This window comes from Macrobrachium rosenbergii, chromosome 1 (assembly GCF_040412425.1).
Source record: "Macrobrachium rosenbergii isolate ZJJX-2024 chromosome 1, ASM4041242v1, whole genome shotgun sequence".
In the NCBI taxonomy this organism is placed as follows: Eukaryota; Metazoa; Arthropoda; class Malacostraca; order Decapoda; family Palaemonidae; genus Macrobrachium; species Macrobrachium rosenbergii.
The window spans coordinates 14,908,662-14,928,894 of NC_089741.1; the positions used below are offsets into that span (position 1 = coordinate 14,908,662).

The 20,233-nt window shown below is 44.1% G+C and overlaps 1 protein-coding gene across 1 annotated transcript in view; it reads left to right on the forward strand.

The window, feature by feature from the left end:
- Positions 1-708: 708 nt before the first annotated feature.
- Pex10 (peroxin 10) overlaps positions 709-20,233 on the forward strand; it is a 47,896-nt gene continuing 28,371 nt past the window's right edge. Inside the window, exons 1-3 of the mRNA XM_067133616.1 lie at positions 709-906; positions 9,852-9,963; positions 14,099-14,256. Of these exons, the coding sequence (XP_066989717.1) occupies positions 9,852-9,963; positions 14,099-14,256 (270 nt within the window). The 5' untranslated portion in view covers positions 709-906. The remainder of the gene's footprint in view (positions 907-9,851; positions 9,964-14,098; positions 14,257-20,233) is intronic.

Sequence of the window (20,233 nt, forward strand, 5' to 3'; positions counted from 1 at the left end):
TGCCGTGGAAGTGATGAAACTCGACAAGAAAGACATAAATGGGCTACAAAAAGCAAATAACCAAGTGTACAGAACAATTCTGAAAGCACCAAGGTTCACAGCTTTAAGATCCGAAATAGGGGCCTCTTCCTGCCACTCAAGGGATATGAAGAATAAACTACTCTATCTGAAACACACACTTGAGAGCTGTGGAAATAGGCTCCTATACGAGATAACCATAGACCAATATGACAATAAGAAAATTCCTTGGATTCTGCAAATAAAAGAGTATCGAAAGAATTAAACATAATTTTAAGAACAACTGAATCATTTAATGGTAAGCAATGAAAAGAAATGGGACGAAAAAGCATGGCAGAGAGAAATGAATGATAAGACAACCTTTAAAATCTGTAGAAAATATAAAGAAAACATAGGAGCAGAAACCCGGCATGATAACACTGAAAAATCAATGCTGATAGGTAGGGCTAGATTGGGCACACTAGAATGAACAAAATTCTTACTCTACTGCCCAGCATATAGTGTCATTAGCAATAGATATATATCTGTGCAGCAGATATGTTAAAAAAATAAAGAGAAATTGATGGCTAATATCTTTCTGTTTGCGGATCTGTCGAAAGAAGAAATTGGGTGTAAGAAGGAATTTATAAAACAAAGGAGAATAGCACGATCAAGGGAGCCGTTTCAAAGACAACTCCCACCTGTTACTACTATTACTACTCCTATCCCACTAGAAAACTGTCTGATAAAGTGGTCTTCACAATCACAAGCAAATGATAAAGGACTGATTATCACCAAAGACTAGGCAAGATGTCAGTCATTGGCTAATTATAAAGTGACTTAAACTGCCATGATATGCATCCTGATCATCCCTGAAGTCACGAAGACCTGTCAACAAATGTAATCAAGGTGGGCTTTATCACAAGCTAAGGGTTTACCAACAGCAAATGCCAAGCCTTGGTAGGCTAATGGAGCTTGTTGGTAGCTTAATGCTAATAGAGACAGCCATTCGAGAAAATTATGGTAAATTTACAGGCTACTAACGAGGCCTGATGCTCGCCAGTCGCCGACCGATATAATTACTGTCTTAATTTATGCTTTTGTTTATGATATTTACAGCCTCTTGTTTATGTCTTTACATTCATCTCCAAGGGGCTGATGCCAAACGCTGGGCACACTTTACACGTGGGCTAAACTGGTACTTGCTGAGCTAGAGGGCTGCGGTAGTAGTTTGTGGTTTTCCCTGAAATGTTTACATTAAATTAGCATGGACCCTAATTACATTCCAGAATATAAAATTTTGCTATGTTTGATGTGTTTTGAACATTTCTAATGTTTATTCGGTAATTCTAAGCCGGCTGTCCGCGCTGAGCTAGACTATGGCAATTGACGTTTTTCTATGTTATTTTACTTCCTTTACAAGAATTTAAAGTAATATTTTGTCGGCCGGTTGTAACTAAACTGTCATTGACCTTTGAAGACTACGCGACTTGAATTGCCTAACGCAGGGTAGGTCTAAGCCAGCATTCCGCAGCAAACCCCCCACCCCTCCATAGCTAATACGGCAAAATTGTAACCAGTAAACACCCCTAAAAATACCAACATAACGCACCCAAGAGGTGTTTACTGGTTACAATTTTGCCGTATTAGCTATGGAGGGGGAGGGGCGGGCTTGCCGCGGAATGCCGGCTTAGACCTACCCTGCGTTAGGTAATTCAAGTCGTGTAGTCTTCAAAGATCAATCACAGTTTAGTTACAACCGGGCGACAAAATATTACTTTAAATTCTTGTAAAGGAAGTAAAATAACATAGAAAAACGTCAATTGCCATAGTCTAGCTCACCGCGGACAGCCGGCTTAGAATTACCGTTTATTCCACGACTAGATTAGCCTAGGCTAGTAGTATGCAGACAGAGGAATAGTTACCCTATGGCTTACTTGGGGCCAGAGCAAAGGACCGCCCCCCCTACCTGGCCTGGTAATGCAGCACATCCCAGGTACGGTTAGGTCATATTTCCTCTGAAATGCCAACTATCTATAATGATTTTGGTAGTTTTGGAGATACTGGACCCCCTGTCCCTTATATCCCACAATTATGGGGCACTACTTTGGGAAACTGGGAATCTTTATTTGGTGTGGGGGGGAGAGGCAAACTTAAAAACAAGTGAAATGCAAAGATGCATTTAACCTAGTCTAACTTAGGGTACTGAGCCCTTAGCTGGCTGGTGGGACTTGGCCCCCCATGTGCCCCACTTAACTAACATAGGGCACTATATATAAATTGAAATAAATAATAGGTTTGTAGCCTAAACTCAACTACATGTAGCCTAGGACACCAGATTCCTAACTGGCCAGGTGCTTATCTAGTGCATGATATTACTCTAAGCTAAAAGCATTCAGTAAACTTTACCTTAACCAGAATCGGTAGAGGTATCGTGGTGTGTTAGAATACATCTTTGTATTTCACTCTTGCATTTTCCTTTATATAATAATCCTAGTATCTTTGATTACTAATTTTTTAACCCAGTATTTTTAAATTACTAATTCATTGTCAAAATTAATGTCAGGAATATTCATAACATACTAAAAAAATTCAAATAAGCCAGAATAATCCATGGAACAAGAAGTTACACATCTACACAAAAAGAACCGTGGCTATGAACTGAATCCAGTTTTCTCAAGCTGCCCAAATTCCAAAATCCCATTTAATTGGTGAAACTTTGAACAAAATCAGTCAGGTTTTAGTATTGTTCACGTACTTATATTGCCAGATGGAAATGACAATAGCCATCCCACATGTGCTAGCTATCCTTGCCCACAATGCACTGGGACAGAAAATCTGATCAGGCGTCTCACACATGTGATTGTTGAAACATAAACAAAGAACTTAGAAAAAGTTCAAGTGGGTAACAACGTTCATCAGTAAATATCTTAGTAACAATTATAGATTTTGGTATGGTTTTCATATCAAGCAGATTAAAGAGACTTGGAAATAAAACAAAAAAATCCAATTTTGAGAACTGGTATTAAAAAAAGATCATTCTCAGGTATTGATAATTAAGTTAGGTCTTAGTCTATTAACAAAACACATAATTCATCTTCTGTCATTTTATATAGGCTGAGCCTCTATCATTTCATATAGGCTGAGCTTCTATCATTTCATATAAGCTGAGCTGGGCCTATTAGGACACCTTAATGCTGCAGGGTGGACCCCTCTGTGCCTTTAGTCCTTCCACTAAGGATGGGCTACGCTAACTCAATCTGTTGAAGCGCACAGGAAAGAAATACCCTAAAACTAAGTCAAAGGCTTATGAATTTTACTTCAAGTAGACCAAGTGGTTTGTCAGTGTAGTCTGCCCTCTGAAAGATTAGGCTAAGCAGGGAGAGAATCATCTCGGCCACCGCAGTCTCCTTGTCTTTCCACCTCCCCTACTCAAGGGTCCTTCCCAATTCACTCCCCTCCATATCCTCTGACTCTAATGGATAGCTCAGATGCTGGCAATGAGTGAATGCTTAATTTTGGAAACAAAAGTAAAACAAAAAATTGTTGTTTAAATATAAAAATGATTTCAATGTTTATGTATCAGGATAAGATTTTTAGTATGTTTAAGTAAATAAAGTTTGTGTAAACTGTTGCACTTTTGTTTTTGCATGGGCCAGTATGTATGCACATACATTCACGAAAGGTCCATGAACATATTTGCATTGTGGTAAGGTAACCTATCTCTCTCTCTCTCTCTCTCTCTCTCTCTCTCTCTCTCTCTCTCTCTCTCTCTCTATCTCTCTCTCTCTTCTCTCTCTCTCTCCCAAAAGTGTGTTTATAAGAGAGAGAAAGGAGAGCAAATGCACAGTAAGTGTGCAGTTTCAGTGTTTTGTTAGCTAAGTAATGCTCCATTGCGTGTCTGTCCGTCTGCTATAGCAATGTATATATGGATTTAACCAATCTTTACACTACCATCAGACTTGGGTGAGCACAGGATAATGTTTGGTTTAAGATAGGAATTATTTAGCAATAGGAATAAAAAATGGGTTTGTTCCGACACGATATACAAACCGTCGGTCCTTTACATTAGGAATTACTTTCAGCACAGCTAGAAACGGCCGTTGAACTTTCAAACAAGGTGGTTAGGCAGTTAATTACCGTCCGGGAGGCGGGGGTACCGCCTGCCCAAATGTAAAAATTGCCTTTGGCCGTCGTGCGCTACAGACGTGTGTTTCTCTCTCTCTGCCCTGACTGCCTTTGAGCTGTTTTTCCTGGTGGGATCTTTCTTGTTTGTTCTTTATCATGAATGTGGATAAATCTCGTAAGACCTCCTTCCCCCAGTGTGTGTGTGTCCTGGGGTGGGAGGAAAGAAATGTAACACCTTTTGCTCTAGCGTGGGTATGGACCCACATGCTTTCTGCCCCACCTGCAGAGGACATGTGTGTTCATGCGCTTCTCCTTGTGCAGAGTGTTGTTCCTGGTCTGCCAAGCAGTGGGCGAAGTTTGAGGGGAGGAGACAATACTGTAGGAAACCCACCAAGGCATCGTCCAAGGGTAAAACACCAAACATCCTCTCTGGGGCCTCTCATCGCTTTGGGGGCGAAGTTTTTCCCCCGGAGCGACTAGAGGCTTCTGTTTTTGACCGGACCCTTTCCTTGCCTGCTCCCGTTGCCGACCCACGCTCATTCCTAACCCCGACCCCGGCTCCTGGCTACCCTGACTCTCGGCCCAGCGTAGCTTCTCATGCACTACCCATGCCTTTGACCTACGCATCGTCTGCTGACTTTCATGACTCTCGTGCTGCTCCACCTGCCCCGGTAGCTGCTTGCCTGAGCACCATCTCTACCTGGGTTGCGCCCTCTTCCCTGGCCCCCCCTGGCTGCGCCTGTGTGTTCTGCTGCTCCCTCATGGATGGGGGACCTGACCGCCATTCTGAGGAAGATGATGAAGACGAGGTCAAAGAAGAGATCTAAAAAGGTGTCGTCTTCGTCTTCGTCTTCATCGTCCTCGTCGTCTGCTACCTCTTCTTCCTCTTCTTCTTCCAAGGCTCGCCAGCCAAAGAAGAAATAGCCTGCCTCCCCCCCAAGAAGCCTCACCCAAGACTTCTAAGGGACTGCCTCCTTCCACAGGGAAGGCAGTGGGATCTCTCATTGGCTCTTCCCGATCCATGGACCAGGGAACCTATACGTTGACCCCCAGGTCAGTTGTATCGGGAGCCGAGGGTGTACAGACCGTGGTTTGCACTCCCCCTGCTGCGCTGAAGAAGCCTGCCTCTAAGGCAGACCCGAGTACCCCAGCCTGGTACTAGAGAAACCTCTCTCCGTACCGACTCAGGCACAGGATGGTAGAAAGAGTCCGGGCTTGCAGGTACTCTGACTCTTCCTGCTGGCACTTCTTCGAGTGCCAAGCCAGGTTCCCGGGAAGGTGAGCAGGTCCCTCGGGTCCGGACACCTGGTGAGGTAGAAAAGAGGTCCCGAGTGTTCAGTCTTCACGAGAGGTCTCAGCCTTGAAGAAGACTGGGGCGTGTCCAGAGGACAGCGCAAGTTCTTGCCAGCCAGCCGCGCGCTCGACTCCTCCCAGTCCCCGGCCACGTTCACATGGCCAGCCTGGCTCGGGGGAGCTGAGCGTGCCGTTCGACTCGAGTGAGCTGCTCCGCTCCCCTTGGGAGAATGCTTCACCAAGGCGAAAGCTTTCTCCTTGACTCGGTTTGCCATCACCACCACGGGTTGGTGACTGCTCCCAGCCCTCTGCTCCAGTTGGCTCTGCCAGGAAGACCAGTGCGAGTGCCCAATCCTCCTCGCCTGTCCCCTCTACTTCCTGGGCCCCTCCCAGGGGGCGCGAGTCGGACAGGAAGAACTCTGGCGAGTTGTCTCCCCAGAGTTCTACCTCGCGGGTGTATGTGCCTGGCTTGGGCCTCGGTTCAGCCAGGTCGTACGCCTGCGTGGTACAGGAAGGATCAGAGGGGTCTGCCGAAGTTCTCCCTTCTGCAGGGGGAGTAGATCGGGGGGACCGCACCCCAGAAGGACTTGAGGGTCCCCTTCCCCAGGATGCGGACACCACTGAGATACAGAGGAATTTTGCTGAGGTAATTGCACTGATTCGTCAGCACAACGACCTCAGGGAAGGGGCCACGGCCTCTTCTGTGGATCGTCCTTCGCACCTTGAATCCTTTTGGGGACCCAAGAAGGAACCCAAGGCTTCGGTGGGGTTGCCATGGTCCACACTTGCCGAGGTGGTCCTCGATCAAGTGCATGGTCTTGTGTCTGGGCAGGACAATTCACTACAATCGTACCACTCGGACAAGCTGCTTCCCCCTCCTCTGCCTCGTCAGAAGCGTTTCTATACGCCATCAGAGAGGTCATTGCCGCCTAAGCTGGTTGACCCAGACCTGGTTTGTCTGGGTCTGGGTCTCTTGTTGCAGCAACTTGCTGCAGAGAGCATTTCCCTCTCTCAGTAAGAGGCAGCAACCCTGGAAGCCACCGCCATGGCAGCTTTCCAGGCAGTCTCCTGGTTAGATATATGGTCATTCACAGTATCCAAAGTGGCTGCTTCCTTGGGTGCTATCGCACGTGGAGAAGACTCCACTTTCGGGAGACTATGCCAGTCTGGAGGTAGAGCCATCTCCTACCTCGCCCACCAGATGGCAAACCTGTGGGCCAACCTGATCCTGAAGCTGAGAGACGCCATTCTTTCTCGCTTCACCAGATCCGTGGGGCCCAAGTCGGCAGTGACCCTGCAGAACGGACCGTTGCTGGGGTCTGCCTCCCTCTTCCCTAGAGAGTTGGTGGATGCTGCAGTGGACAAGTGTCGGGCCGATGACAGCGACTGCCTTGTTCACCAGGCAGTGGACAAGACAAGACCTCCGGGTCTTCGCGTTCCACTGCGGCCTGGCCCTCAGGTCAGGTTAGCACTTCCTCAACCCCTAAGAAGTCCCAGTCTTCGAAGGGATCCCGTGGGAACACCAGCCTTCTTCGTCCTCTGGAAAGGGTGGGTCTTCCCGCCCCTTTCAGCCTGCTTTCCAATCCAGTAAAGGGGGCAATGGGGAGGAGAAGAAGAAGAAGAAGGGGAAACACTAGGGGCGGCGTTCCCCCCGACTGTTGCCGAAGGTGGGGGCTTGCCTATTGTACCACTGGGTAACATGGCAGCGATACGGAGCCGAGACCTGGATAGTGGATGTCCTTCAGGAGGGATATCTGTTACCCTTCGAGTCTTGGCCACCCCTCACCAACACTTTGGTCCGTCTCCGCACCTACGTCCAAGGATCGTTGAAGGACTCCACACTCACGCAAGAAGTACAAGCCATGCTGAGCAAGGGTGCTGTGGAAGTCGCGTCGGATTGGTCCCAGGCCTTTACAGCCGTGTCTTTCTTGTAGAGAAAGCCACAGAGGGCTGGAGACCAGTCATAGACCTCTCTTCCCTGAACCAATTCGTTCGCCAGACTCTGTTCACGATAGAAACGGAATGATCTCTGCTCGCTTCCATCAGGGAGAACGACTTCATGCTGACGGTGGACTTGAGGGATGCTTATTCCCAAATACCCATTCATCCATCCTCTCGCAAGTACCTCTACTTTATCCTTTGGGAGACAGTCTTCCAATTCATGGCACTCTGCTTCGGGCTCTCGACCACTCCCCAGATGCTCACGAGAGTCTTCTCTCTCATGTCAGCTTGTCCCATTCACACAGGATACGTCCGCTTAGGTATCTCGTCGACTGGCTGGTCCTGGCAAGCTCCTGCTCACGGTTGCTGCAGGACAGGGATCGGCTCCTCAAGCTTTGCTGCGATTTTGGGATAATGGTGAATCTTGAGAAGTCCCCTGCTCAGTCTTCCCAAGAGGTTTCGGCCTCAAAGAAGACTGGGGCCCATCTAGAGGGCAGCGCAAGTTCTCGTCAGCCAGCCATGGGCTCAACTCCTCCCAGTCCCCGGCCACATTTGCCTGGCCAGCCTGGCTAGGGCAAGCTGAGTGCACAGCTCGACATGTGTGAAGCGCTCCACTGTCCTCGGGAGAACACTTCGCTGCGGCAAAAGCTTTCTCCTCAACCCGGGTTGCCATCACCACCTCGGGTTGGTGACCGCTCCCGTCCCACTGCTCCTGCTGGTTTTACCAGCAAGACCAGTGGGGGTGCCCGATCCTCCTGCCTGTCCCCTCAACCTCCTGGGCTCCTCCCAGGGGGAGCAAGTTGGACAGGAAGAACTCCAGCGAGTTGTCTCCCCAGAGTTCTACCTTGGGGGCGTATGTTCTTGGCTGGGTTCTCGGATCGATCAGATTGTCTGCCCATGTGGTGCAGGAAGGATCACAGGGATCTGCCGAAACTCTCCTGTGGGAGAGTAGATTGGGAGGACCGCACCCTGGAAGGACTCAAGGGTCCTCTTCCCCAGGACCCGGACACCCCTGAGATACAGAGGACTTTTGCCAAAGTGATTGCACTGATTCGTCAGCACAACGATCTCGGGGAAGGGATTTGGGGTTTTCTAGCATTTTGAAGGCAGGAGAAGATGTTTCTGTCTCCCCAGGAATCCTGGTCCTATTGGCAGGAGTTTTATATTAAAGCAGATCCGTGGTAGTGATGACACTCAAGGGTTGCCAACTTCCATTTCTGGAGACAAGCCCCCAATTTAACCTCATGATCAGTAGTTTTCCAGTCATATGACAAGGTAACAGAATTTCCTTGCTCTGGACACAAAGATGAGGTTGATGAGGAGGATAAAACTATAAAGGAGATGACAGTGGTGTCACAAAGGTTCTACTAGTCTTTTTGTAGTTTCCAAGTCTTCATGAGGTTAGAGACCCATTATTATCCTCAATCTTTCAAACTGCTGTCATAATGTGATAACAGTAGTCGAAGATATTTTAGATGCCTCAGTTTTGACTAGTTTGCATCAAGTTAAAATAGTTGTGAGGGACCAGATTTTCTAGTGATGTCAGGTGCACTGTTAGTTTCAACCAAGTGGGCTGGTTGAGTTGGATGCTGAAGAATGACCTGGAGGATGTTATGGAAACATATTGCCTCTAGGGTTGTGTGATTTAGGACAGTCATGTTAATCTTCAGTTTTGACTTCTCCTTGTAGATGACTAAGCCTGGCAACTGGCACAGGTTGGAGAGGTGCTCTAAGTTCTCTTGAAGCTCCTCTGCTGAAGAAGCCATTACTGTCCAGTCAAGCAAATATTCCATCATCCTGATACCCAGACTGCAACTGGGGTGAGGCCTCTTGAAAACTTGTGGGGCTGTCACAAGGCTAAAGCTCAGGGTTCTGAATTGAAACACCCTTGTTTGTCATGAGAACCAGAGATTTTTCTTCATGGAATGGTGCACTGGAATACAAAAGGAGGTATCACGAAGGTCTGTTGATGCCTGGAAGTTGCCATTCTGAGTGGAATGACACACCAAAGTTATGGTTCCCATCTGGTAGAGCAACCTCCCTACCCTGCTCTATTGCAGCAGGTTAACGTTATGCAGATCATGTCCAGTTCCATCAGTAAAGGTACGGAGGGACCCAGATGCATACTCAGACAGGTATTGTTATTATTATTATTCAGAGGATAAACCCCAGTTCATAAGGAACAAGACTACAGGGGCCACTGACTGGAGATTCAAGCTTCCAAAGAATATGGTGTTCATTTGAAAGAAGTTACAGAAGGTAATAGAAAGAAGGTATCAGTTATAGATAAGAAAAGAGGTAAATTAATAAACAGTAAATAATTAGATAATTAATAAACAGTAAATAATGAGATAAAAATATAAATCAATTAGTAAAATACAAGGTGAATTGTTTTAGGTTAGTAATGCATTGTATCTTCACTTGAACTTTGGGTACCTAACCAGCAGGAAAATGTCTTGACATTTTTGTGAGATGAGATTTTTTTTTTTCAGATGCCATTTCATCAAGCAGGAGCAGCAGAAATTCTTAGATCTGTGCAAAAAGATGAGAGCTTCCTCAGTCATTTGAAGTCAAGTATTGCTAAGATAGTGCAAAGATCTTCAGGTATGTAAGCTTTAGCAAAATACCAGAGCCAGATGTTTTGGAATTTTTTTTTATATTCTCTCTACAATATCTCTGCAATTGTAGATCTTTAGCTTAACAAATGATATAATGATCAGAAAGGAGGAATAGCCTAGGACTATTTTCCAAATTATGTATAAAACTCTTTGAATTCAGCATTATTGGTTAGACCTCTTGGCTCAAGAAAACTAGACAAGTTTCTTTCAAGATACATGAGACACTCCTTGGTTTATCATAAGTGCGTTAAAATTACAGTGGCATATCAACATCAAGAATTTAAAGTTAGATGAATGAGATTGAGTGCTTATTTTGTTGCCTCTAACTCCAGTACATAGTTACATTGCCAAAAGTAAAATGCAATCTTACTCTGCTATATTAATACCTAGAAAATTTTAGATAGTTGTTACACTATTTCCATAAATGCAAAGCTCCTTGCATTTTACCAACACTTCTTGGCTAAGTGTTAGTTTCGTCAGTGAGGTATACTTAAAATTCTTTGGAGCATCCCTACAGCCCCTGTCTGCAACCCCTTTCGTACCTTTTACTGTACCTTCATTCATATTATCTTTCCTGTATCGTACTTTTACCCTCTCCTAAAAATTGTTTCATAATGCAACTGCGAGGTTTCCTTTCTATTACACCTTGAAAACCTTCTTTACTTTCAATTTCCCTTTCACCACTGAATGACCTCATAGGTCCCAGTGCTTGGCATTTGGCTTAAATTTTTTTATTCCAGTTGCAGTAACCTAGAAAAGTAAAGTAATGGAATTCCTGATAGGGGCAAGAAGTCTTAAAAAGAAAGACTGCTTTGTTTCATTTTGGATGCTCTGACAGAAGTAAGATGTTTTTCACTATGGGAAAGAGTATTTTAGATATGATTAATATATTTTGTTGCATGATTAAAAGATTTTTCATTGTTTATAATTGCATTGCTATTTAATTTTTTACCTCCATCAAAAAATATATGTAGAAATTGGAATTTACTGTGCATAAGTGTTGTCATTTTTTAACATAGGAAACGTTGCTTTGTAACTTGCTGACAATTATATAAAATACTAAAGAATAGAATATAAGTTTGATTGGCAAAAGTCCTTATTTCAACACAAACATTAGTTCTAATACATTAAAGCAATGTGAAAGTATAATATTCCCAGAAGTGAAGAAAGGATAGTCTGAATTTATATGAACTGTGTGTGGCATACCAGGAATAATGTAGATATAAGGTAAGTCAACCATGATTTTAGAGGGAGCCACTGGCTTGCTCATTGATATCAAGTCATTAATTTAGCAGCCTATTCACCAAGGAAAATGCTTCATAGTAGTTTTACAGACCTGTTTTCTTCAAATTTTCTGTACTTTTCATCATTTAGTATGATCATCAAACATTTGCTTTTATTCTTATGAATATATTGCCAGTGTGATAAAGTTTTTTCTTGATAATGCTATAATCTTTTATTTCATATTTTCTGAAAGTACAAAAAGCACCCTGCCTTTCCATTGTATATTTGCTGATATACAGCTGTGTTTAGTTTTATATTTGGCCAGAACTTAATCTTGCATAAGGTTTGTCATCAAGCACTGTGTAGGCCTATGGGGACCTCATGTAGTCTAGTTTTTAAGGGATTTGAGGGTGTTCAAAGGATAATTTGCATAGATTTCACAGATATTCGTTCTTATGGTTAGAAGATAAAGTGGAGTTAACTGAAGGTAAAAGTGTTATGCCCTCTGTCACCATCTTGGTTAAGTTTTTGGCTCCCCCACCTGACAGGTATTTTTCAAGAAAAAAAGAACAAACATTTAAGTGTGCTACTGGGTGACAAGTGGACAAGGTTTGAGAAGAGTACATACTGTACACTAGAAGGAAGAAGAGGCCTTAGTTTGAAAGCTTTCTGTTTTTTAAATTCTAAGTTGATGTCTCGTGCCTTGTCCAAACCAAGTCACTTGTTCTGCAGATTTAGGCTGTTCACATAGGGCCAGAACCATTTGCTGTACTTGCTTCTTTTGACCTAGTCACTGCCTAGACCAAGATTCTTCAGGGTGTGAGAGCCACACAGGTGCAGATTATGAGGAGTCTTCTGCAGACACAAAGCGTCTGTAGAGGTGGACGTAACAGACTGACCTTAACACTTTTAGCTAAATATAAAAGAAAGGAATTTATGAAAAGAAACCACACAAAGACTACCAGAATCAGTCAGGTAGGAATAAGGAAGCTGTTCAGTGGTAACTGTCATAACATTTGACTAGGTGAGCAGTAGGAAGTGTAATGGGATGAGAGGGTTTAAACTTGTGATTAGCTGAGCAGTAGGAAATTTAATGAGATGAGAGGGTTCAAACATTTGACTAGGTGAGCAGCAGGAAGTTTAATGAGATGAGAGGGTCTAAACATAAACCAGTGTTCCATACATTACTGTGAAAACACCTAAGTGGGCTTTACTGCATCAAGAATTCCAATGAAACTTATTAAATTTAAGGAGGCGTCTCTCAAGAACTAAATGTTAAGACATGATTCATTCTGACATCTTCATCCAATAGAAAAATTGGGGAAAAATCTTGACTATTAGCTAAAGTTTTCTTGGTGATTGTTCCTTTACAACTGGCTTTAGGGCAAATTGAGGCACCATTGCTAGCCTCTCATAGGCCTTACCCAAAGGATTTGTTGTTTAATTAAAATAAGGTATAGTTAAAGAGAGGTAAGGAAAAACCAAAGGGAATAGATGGAGAGCAAAAGTCAGAAATCACTGCTGCAGGGGCCTACAGGAAGCTGCATAGAACCTTCAGTATAGTTTACCATCCACTGATATACTCTGCCATGAGGGTAAGAAAGTGAAACTGGAGTAATGAAGAACAGAGCAGATTTTCCAATAGTCTTTGCATCCTTAAGTGCATCACATAAGAGAATCCCTCATTACTTTAAATCTTTGGCAAAGTAAATGATTTCAGAGAATCCCTCATTACTTTAAATCTTTGGCAAAGGTAAATGATTTCAGCACCATCTGAAGCAGGTCTGGATTAAGGCAATGACTGCTACTGCTACTACTACTTTGCAGTTTACTCCTCAGTTAGGTTCCAGTTTAAAATTAACCTTTTCAAGTGGCTTATTAAAGATTACAGTTTAACTACAGTCAGTATCTGAGAAAACCAAAATATCAATATCAGTTCAAATTCAAGAGAAATTTGTCTTTTCAAGTATAAATAGTGTTGGTTGTTAGACATTGGTAAGTTTTTACAATCTTTTCCTTTTGGGATGTAATTCATTGGTTCTTAGATACAGTACATTAATAAGGATATCAAAAGGTGTGCGTAGTCTTAGATTAGCTAATCCCATTGTAACTCCCCCTCCCCTTTATTTGCTTTGAGTGTATCAGTACCTGTTATAGTCTGTGAACGTCTAAAACATAACTAGGATCGTAGCAAATGATGGTCAGAATAGCATCTCCCACAAATACATGCTTATTTCACAACCACATGTGAGTCAGCGCCCCCTAGGAGACAAGTACAATTCCTAGGGGTGCCATGAATGCATTACTACCTGCAGAGATTCCAGTCAAATGAAGAATTGGGAATATTGACTAATGTTGCATCTCACCTAAGTAGTGATTGGCTGCTATTAGATCATTTAGGTGTATGGACATTTGATTTGCAAGATAATTTTGATGATCTGTAAATACAAGCTTGTACTTTTCCTTGGATTGCCCTTTTTGATTGGAAGATGAAGGTACTGTATACTCTTTAGGTAGCAGGTTTTAGAATGACATGGAATTCGTCAAGGCAGAGAGCTGTTCTTGGTGGCAAGGAATTTTTGCCTGTGAGGGTGACTATTAAGATTGTTTTGTCTATACAGTAGTGGAAGCTCATCATCATCAGTATGTACTTAACTAATCTCTCATTTCAAACTTTGGACATGAATAAAAGGAAGAAATTTGCTTACATGGAACATAGGTCTTAAAATAAAAATTTTGCTGGTAAAAGTAGGTTTCAGCTATCACCAATGAAGTTATTCTGAGTTTGGGAATGGGTCACTCGCTTTTGAAACCAATAAAGTACGGAATTAGTAAGGCAATGTTTTGGTTTATGTGAACATTTTTCATTTATTCTTCATTTCTTTTGTTTCACACAGGGACAAGAACATGGTTAAACATTCACCAATATTCAGATGTTATATGTGAACTGGCATATTACAGTCTCACCACTTTATGCTTGCGCCAGACCTTGGGGGAAGAGTACACTGGCATTATTCAAGTGGACCACAATAGAAGACGATTACCTACGCAGTTTGTAAGTAGCAAATAGAAATATGAAAACTGTAATTTTTTATTTCATATTTTTTTTTTATTCATAGCAGTTTTGATACTGAATACAGTTGTGTATTTATGCAAGCCATTGTAAATAGAACTTAAAAAATTTTTGGGCTCAGAAATAGCCCTTAGGCTACCCATATACTGTTACACTGTACCATATGCTGTACTTGTAAGTTAAATTGCTCCATGTTTCATAGCCAAATTAAGGTATTTGGTTAGTTATTATCACTATTATGGAATGGCCTTTTCCAGCTTAGCTTGGTAACAAGGAGCTCTTTTGTTAGGTAGTCCCATATAGGCTTACAAGTAACTTCACGAGTCTTAAGAACAAGGGGAAGATCCCAGTTGGAAAGTTTGAGTGACCTGTGAGGATTCTCCTTCTCGAATTGCTTTATGAACACTTCAACTCTACTGAGCTTCAGACTTCAGAAACCTGCAAGAAGCTAGGCCTATATCTGTTGATGCTGGAGATAAGCAGCTTCTTGTCAACATAAAAAGAATAGGCATTGGTAATTAAGGGCATTGTGAAGTTGATCTTGACAGTGTACCTTCCACCATGCCCAGTACAGAGATGATATCACATGGCTTGGTAGAGGTTGCTGCTTGGAGGTCGGTAAAACTTTGAGATGGCTGTAGGTGCTTCTTCTAAAAAGTTCTTTTTATATAAGTAACATACCAAGTAATTATTTAGCTAAGAGTGTCTAACTTGACGGCAGCTTCAATTTTGAAAATCGCAGTAGCGATAGTCTTTTGTTTAAGTAGATGACTAACCCCGCCCACTTTCGGGCTAAGAGAGAGGAACAACTCAGCCATGAGCTTCAATTTTGTTTCTGCCGGCTTAACAGCAACACGGTGTTAAGAAAGCAGCTTGATTTTGGTTTTTGGCCTGAGATCTTACCATTTGGTGAAGTATTTTTTGCTGCGGTAGACTTCGGCTTTTGTATTGGATTAGTTTGACAGAGGCTGCAATATTTGCTTAACTAAAGCACGTTATGACTCACACTTTATGTACGACATGTAAAGGACAAATGTGCTCGACTTTATGTGCAACATGGAGAGGACAAATGTGCTCGATTAACTTGACCCATGAGGAGTGCTGTGAATGGGATGAGAAAAAATGGAAGACTTTAGCTTCTCACCTATCAAATTAGGAAGAGGTCACAAGAGGAAAGCAGCTTCTAGAGCCGAAGTTAAGTTAGCTACTCAAGACATGACTCAGGAATCAGTAGTGCTGATATTCCTATTGTCTCTTCCCCTGCTAAAATAATCTCTCCTATTTCCAGCCCTCCATCCATACCACTGCCCTCTGCTCCTGGTTCCCACACACCTGACCCGGATTGCTACGCCAGCCCCAAATCAGAATTTGATAAGTTCGATATTCTTGCTAGCACAGTTAGGGGCATCAATGCGTATCCTCGTGGACAAAATTAATGAAAGGTGTTCCAGTGAAGTGTTAGTGAAGTTGGTGGCTGCCCGTCCCACCGACTCTCTTAGGCAAAGATCACTGCCATACTCCCCCAGTCCCAGGAGGAGGCATACTGGAGGCCCAGGGGAGGTCAGTGGGGTCTGCCCGTTAGTCGGCCCCCCAGTCGCACCTGTGGCATCCCAGGTGTTGACAAAAGACAACCATTGGAAAGGCGTGTCAGGTGTTCATCATCTCTCGTCTAGTTCAGGAGATTCTAGCCCTAGTCACGGGTGCCAGCGGAGATTCTCGGACAAATCTCATCCATTGAAAAGACACTCATTGCTAAGGGACCAGTCCCCTCCGTCTTCCAGCAAGAGGTCCAGAGAACTGTCTGGTAGCCCACAACCATCGTGCAGCAATGAATATTTTTCACAGACGGAGTGCCAGTCCGGAGCTCCCAGACTGTCGTCATTGTCCCACAAGCACTTTAGTTCTTTGTCCAAGCAAGTCTCTTCTGGCGAACATTCACGTTCCTCATCCGAGCATCCACAAGGGAGCTAGGAGCGTCCATTGGCAGGCAAGCACCCTGTAGTAGCTGAGCGCCCACACACAGCTTGGCGTCCGAGAGCCCTTCGGCACCAATGCATTCTTCCACTGTTGAGCGCCCGGATCATTCAGCGCCCTCTCCTGTTCTGTTGTCTTCTTCATCGAACTGCCTAGTGTCTTCTCCATCTCACTTGACTTCTACTTTTCCATCAGGAAATATGGATTTGACAATGCCTCTCAGAATAGACCCTTCTTTGGTACCACTTCAGAAACAGTTAGACAGTATCTTTGGTCTTCTTAAGAAGTCTACCTCTTCTTCTGTAGTAGCACCTGAAGATCCTTCGCTGTCCCCGATCTCCTCGGACAAGGAGGATTTGGGACAGTTTTCCATTCCTTCAGCTTATGCTGCTTTGCTCATTTGTTACTAAATTTCCCAGATTTTTTTCACTCCAGCAGCTCCTGCTTCACCAGCTTCCTCATTTAAGATGAGTGACCAGCCTGCTGATTCATCCAAACTTCCAAAGATGGTCCTCTCATTCCTGTCTAAGTAGGCTGGCTATGGGTGAGGTAGATAACTGGCTTTCAGAGAGATGTCAAGGCAAAGCATGCTTCAGTTTTCCGCCGTCTCATCTATCGGCTAGAAGGTATCATTCTTATGCTACTGGAGAAGTCCCCTCATTGGGAGTAGCTGCCTCCTCCCAGGGTGACTTCTCTGGACTCATCAACTCAACCCTCTGGTCTGCCTTTGCTTCTGCAAAGATTATGTTCTTTGTGTTGGAGATGGACCATTTACTGAAGAACCTGTTTAAGGTGTTCGAGGTTCTTAGTTTTTTAGATTGGTCCATAGGGGTCTTAGCAAAAAGATATGAGATTCTTCAAATCTTCCACAAGATGTTGCTGCTGATTGGCATAGTGTTCTCTCCTGCACCGATAAAGCTAAGGGCATGACTTCTTCACATAAGTCAGCACTTCTTTTCTTGCCCTTGGATAATATGCATCTTTTCCTGCAAGCAACGGTGGAGGAAGTTGCTTCTCATCTCCACAAGAAATCAACACAGGACCTGCTTACTCAATCTACAAGATGCCCCAGAGAGTGGACCTCTGCCTCTTCCAAGCCATCTTCTCCTCTTCAACCTCTGCCCTTTTGAGGTGGCAGGCAGAGGTCACAGTCAGTACCGTGAGCAACCATGCGTTTCGCCTCGCATGCAATCAAGAGATCCTCCTCCAAACCTACAGCTCATAAGTGAGGACTCAGTCCTTCATGCGCCAGCTTTTCTGGGAGAGTTGGAGAATGAAAGGGCCAGGACAGTGGGTGATCAAAGTTCTGAAGGAAGGGTATTCCATCCCCTTCAAAGAGAAACCTCCCTTGTCTAGCACACTCGTCAAATTGACGGTCTACTCCGTAGGATCAAAGAGGTATTTAGCCCTCTCGAAAGAAGTATCTTCACTCCTCAAAAAGAAAAATGATAGAGGTGGTGGACAATACTGAGTCCAAGGGATGTTACAGTATGCAGTTTTTGAGACCCAAAGCCACAGGAGGATGGAGACCAGTAGATGACGTGAGTGCACTGAACTTCTACATAACAAAGACAAAATCTCACATGGAAACAGTTCAGTCCGTCCTGGCATCCATTCGTCAAGGGAACTGGATGATCTCTCTCGACATGAGAGACGCATACTTCCACACTCCCATTCAGCAGGACTCGAGAAAGTATCTGAGGTTCATCCTAGGGAATCAAGTTTTTCAGTTTCGAGTGTTATGTTTCAGCCTATCAACAGCGCCACAAGTCTTCACCCAAGTGCTCGCCCCATTAGCCGACTGGCTTCATTTACTGGGAGTCAGTATTTCTCTATACCTGGACGATTGGCTGATTCGTTCGCCCAATAAAGAGAGTTACATGGAGGACCTTCAAAAGACTTTGTTATTGATGCAAGATCTGGGTTTGCTGTTGAACCTACAGAAATCCCAACGGACTCCTCAACAGATTCTTTATTTGGGGATGAAGATTGATTCTCAGAATTTTCAGGCTTCTCCATCCCCCAAAAGAAGAGAGGACTGCCTGAAGAAAGTCAGCCATTTCCTTTCTCTCCGAACTTGCTTAGCCACTCATTGGATGTGTCTCCTGGGCATTCAGGCTTCCATCGAACTGTTTGTGAGGTTGGGAAGGCTGCACATGAGACCTCTACAGTTTTTCCTAAGAGTTAGTTGGGACTGAACGATAAATCACGACGTTCATATTCCCGATAACACGAGAGATAAAGGAGGACCTGCATTGGTGGAACTCCGTAAGCAGACTATCGGAGGGAAAGTCTCTATCCGTCATGAACCCCAACCTAGACTTCTTTTCCGATGCGTTGGAGCTAGGTTGGGAAGCTCTCCTGGGGGGAAAAGAAGTTTTGGGAGTGTGGTCCCAACAGGAGAGAAGACTTCACATCAACCTGGAGAAACTAAAAGCAATCCATTTGGGACTTCCAACACTTTTCGAAGGAAGTCCACAACAAAGCGGTAATGGTCCATGCGGACAACACCACAGCATTGGCGTATATCAGGCTCCAAGGGGGAACCCACTCATTCTCCCTTTGCGAGACAGCCAGGAGTCTCCTTCTGTGGGCAGATCAAAATCAGACCCAGTTGTTGACACGATTCATCCAGGGAAAATGCAACGTATTGGCAGACAAGCTAAGCTGTCGCAAGCAGATACTCCCTACAGAGTGGACTAGACCGTTGGGTATGTGCCGACCTTTGGAAATTGTGGGGAGAACTGATGGTGGATTTGTTTGCAATGTCCAGAAACCACCGTTTTCCCCTGTACTGCTCACCCTTTCCAGATCCTCTAGCCTGGGCAACAGATGTGATGATGCAGAATTGGTCCAACCTGGATCTGTGTGCCTCCCCTCCATTCGGGATGGTAATGGAGGTCCTGAAGAAGTTCCAGTCACACCAGAATGCCAAGATGACCTTGATAGCTCCTTTTTGGCCGCAAAAAGAATGGTTCCCAGAACTCCTTGAACTACTAGTAGACTTCCCAAGACTCCTTCCGGCAATCGCAAGTCTATTCAGACAACCCCACTTCAGGAGGGTTTTATCAGGGCACATCCACTCTGGCCCTGACAGGGTTTTGACTGTCTGCAGACTCTTGCGAGCGAAGGGTTTTTCAAGAGTTGCGCCGGAAGCTATCGCTAAATGTAGACAACATCCTACTAGCAAAGTCTACCAGGCAAAGTGGGCAGTCTTTAGTCTTAGGTGCAAGAAGAATAACATCTCATCTTCTAAAACCACTTTAACTCAATTGGCAGACTTTTTTCTCTACTTGAGATCCTCCAAGGGCCTATCTTCACCTATAAAAGGATATAGAGGTATGCTTAGCTCCGTCTTTAGACACAGAGGGTTAGACATTTCATCCAACCAGGATCTCTCAGTTCTTATTAGGACTTTCGACAGAAGGAAGAAACATGTCATTGGAACTTAGACGTCATCCTCAGGTGGCTTTCAGATTCGCATTTTGGACCCATGCGTTCATCTTCACAGAGAAATCTTACTAAGAAGACCATTTTTCTAGTGGCTCTAGCTACTGCTAGGAGAGTGAGCGAGCTCCACGCCATATACAAAAGAATTGGCTTTTCCCAGGGAGATGCTGTCTGTTCCCTCACTCTGGGTTTCTTAGCAAAAAATGAGAGTCCTTCACAGCCCTGGCCTCGTTTCTTTACCATAAAAAGCTTAATGGATATCCTAGGTCCCAGTAAGAGCACTTAGATATTACATCCAAAGGACAGAAGATTAGAGGCCCAGCAAGGAATCTTTGGTGTTTGGTTAAGAACCCTTCTAGACCCTTGTCAAAGAATACTCTATCATTTTTTTTTGAGAGAGACCTGATTCTGGAAGCACACACTGAAATTGGAGAGGATATTTTACTTGTACTAAAGGTTAGAGCTCGCGATGTGACAGCAATTGCTACATCAGTAGCTTTTAAGCATAATCTTTCCCTTGCTTCGATCTTACAGA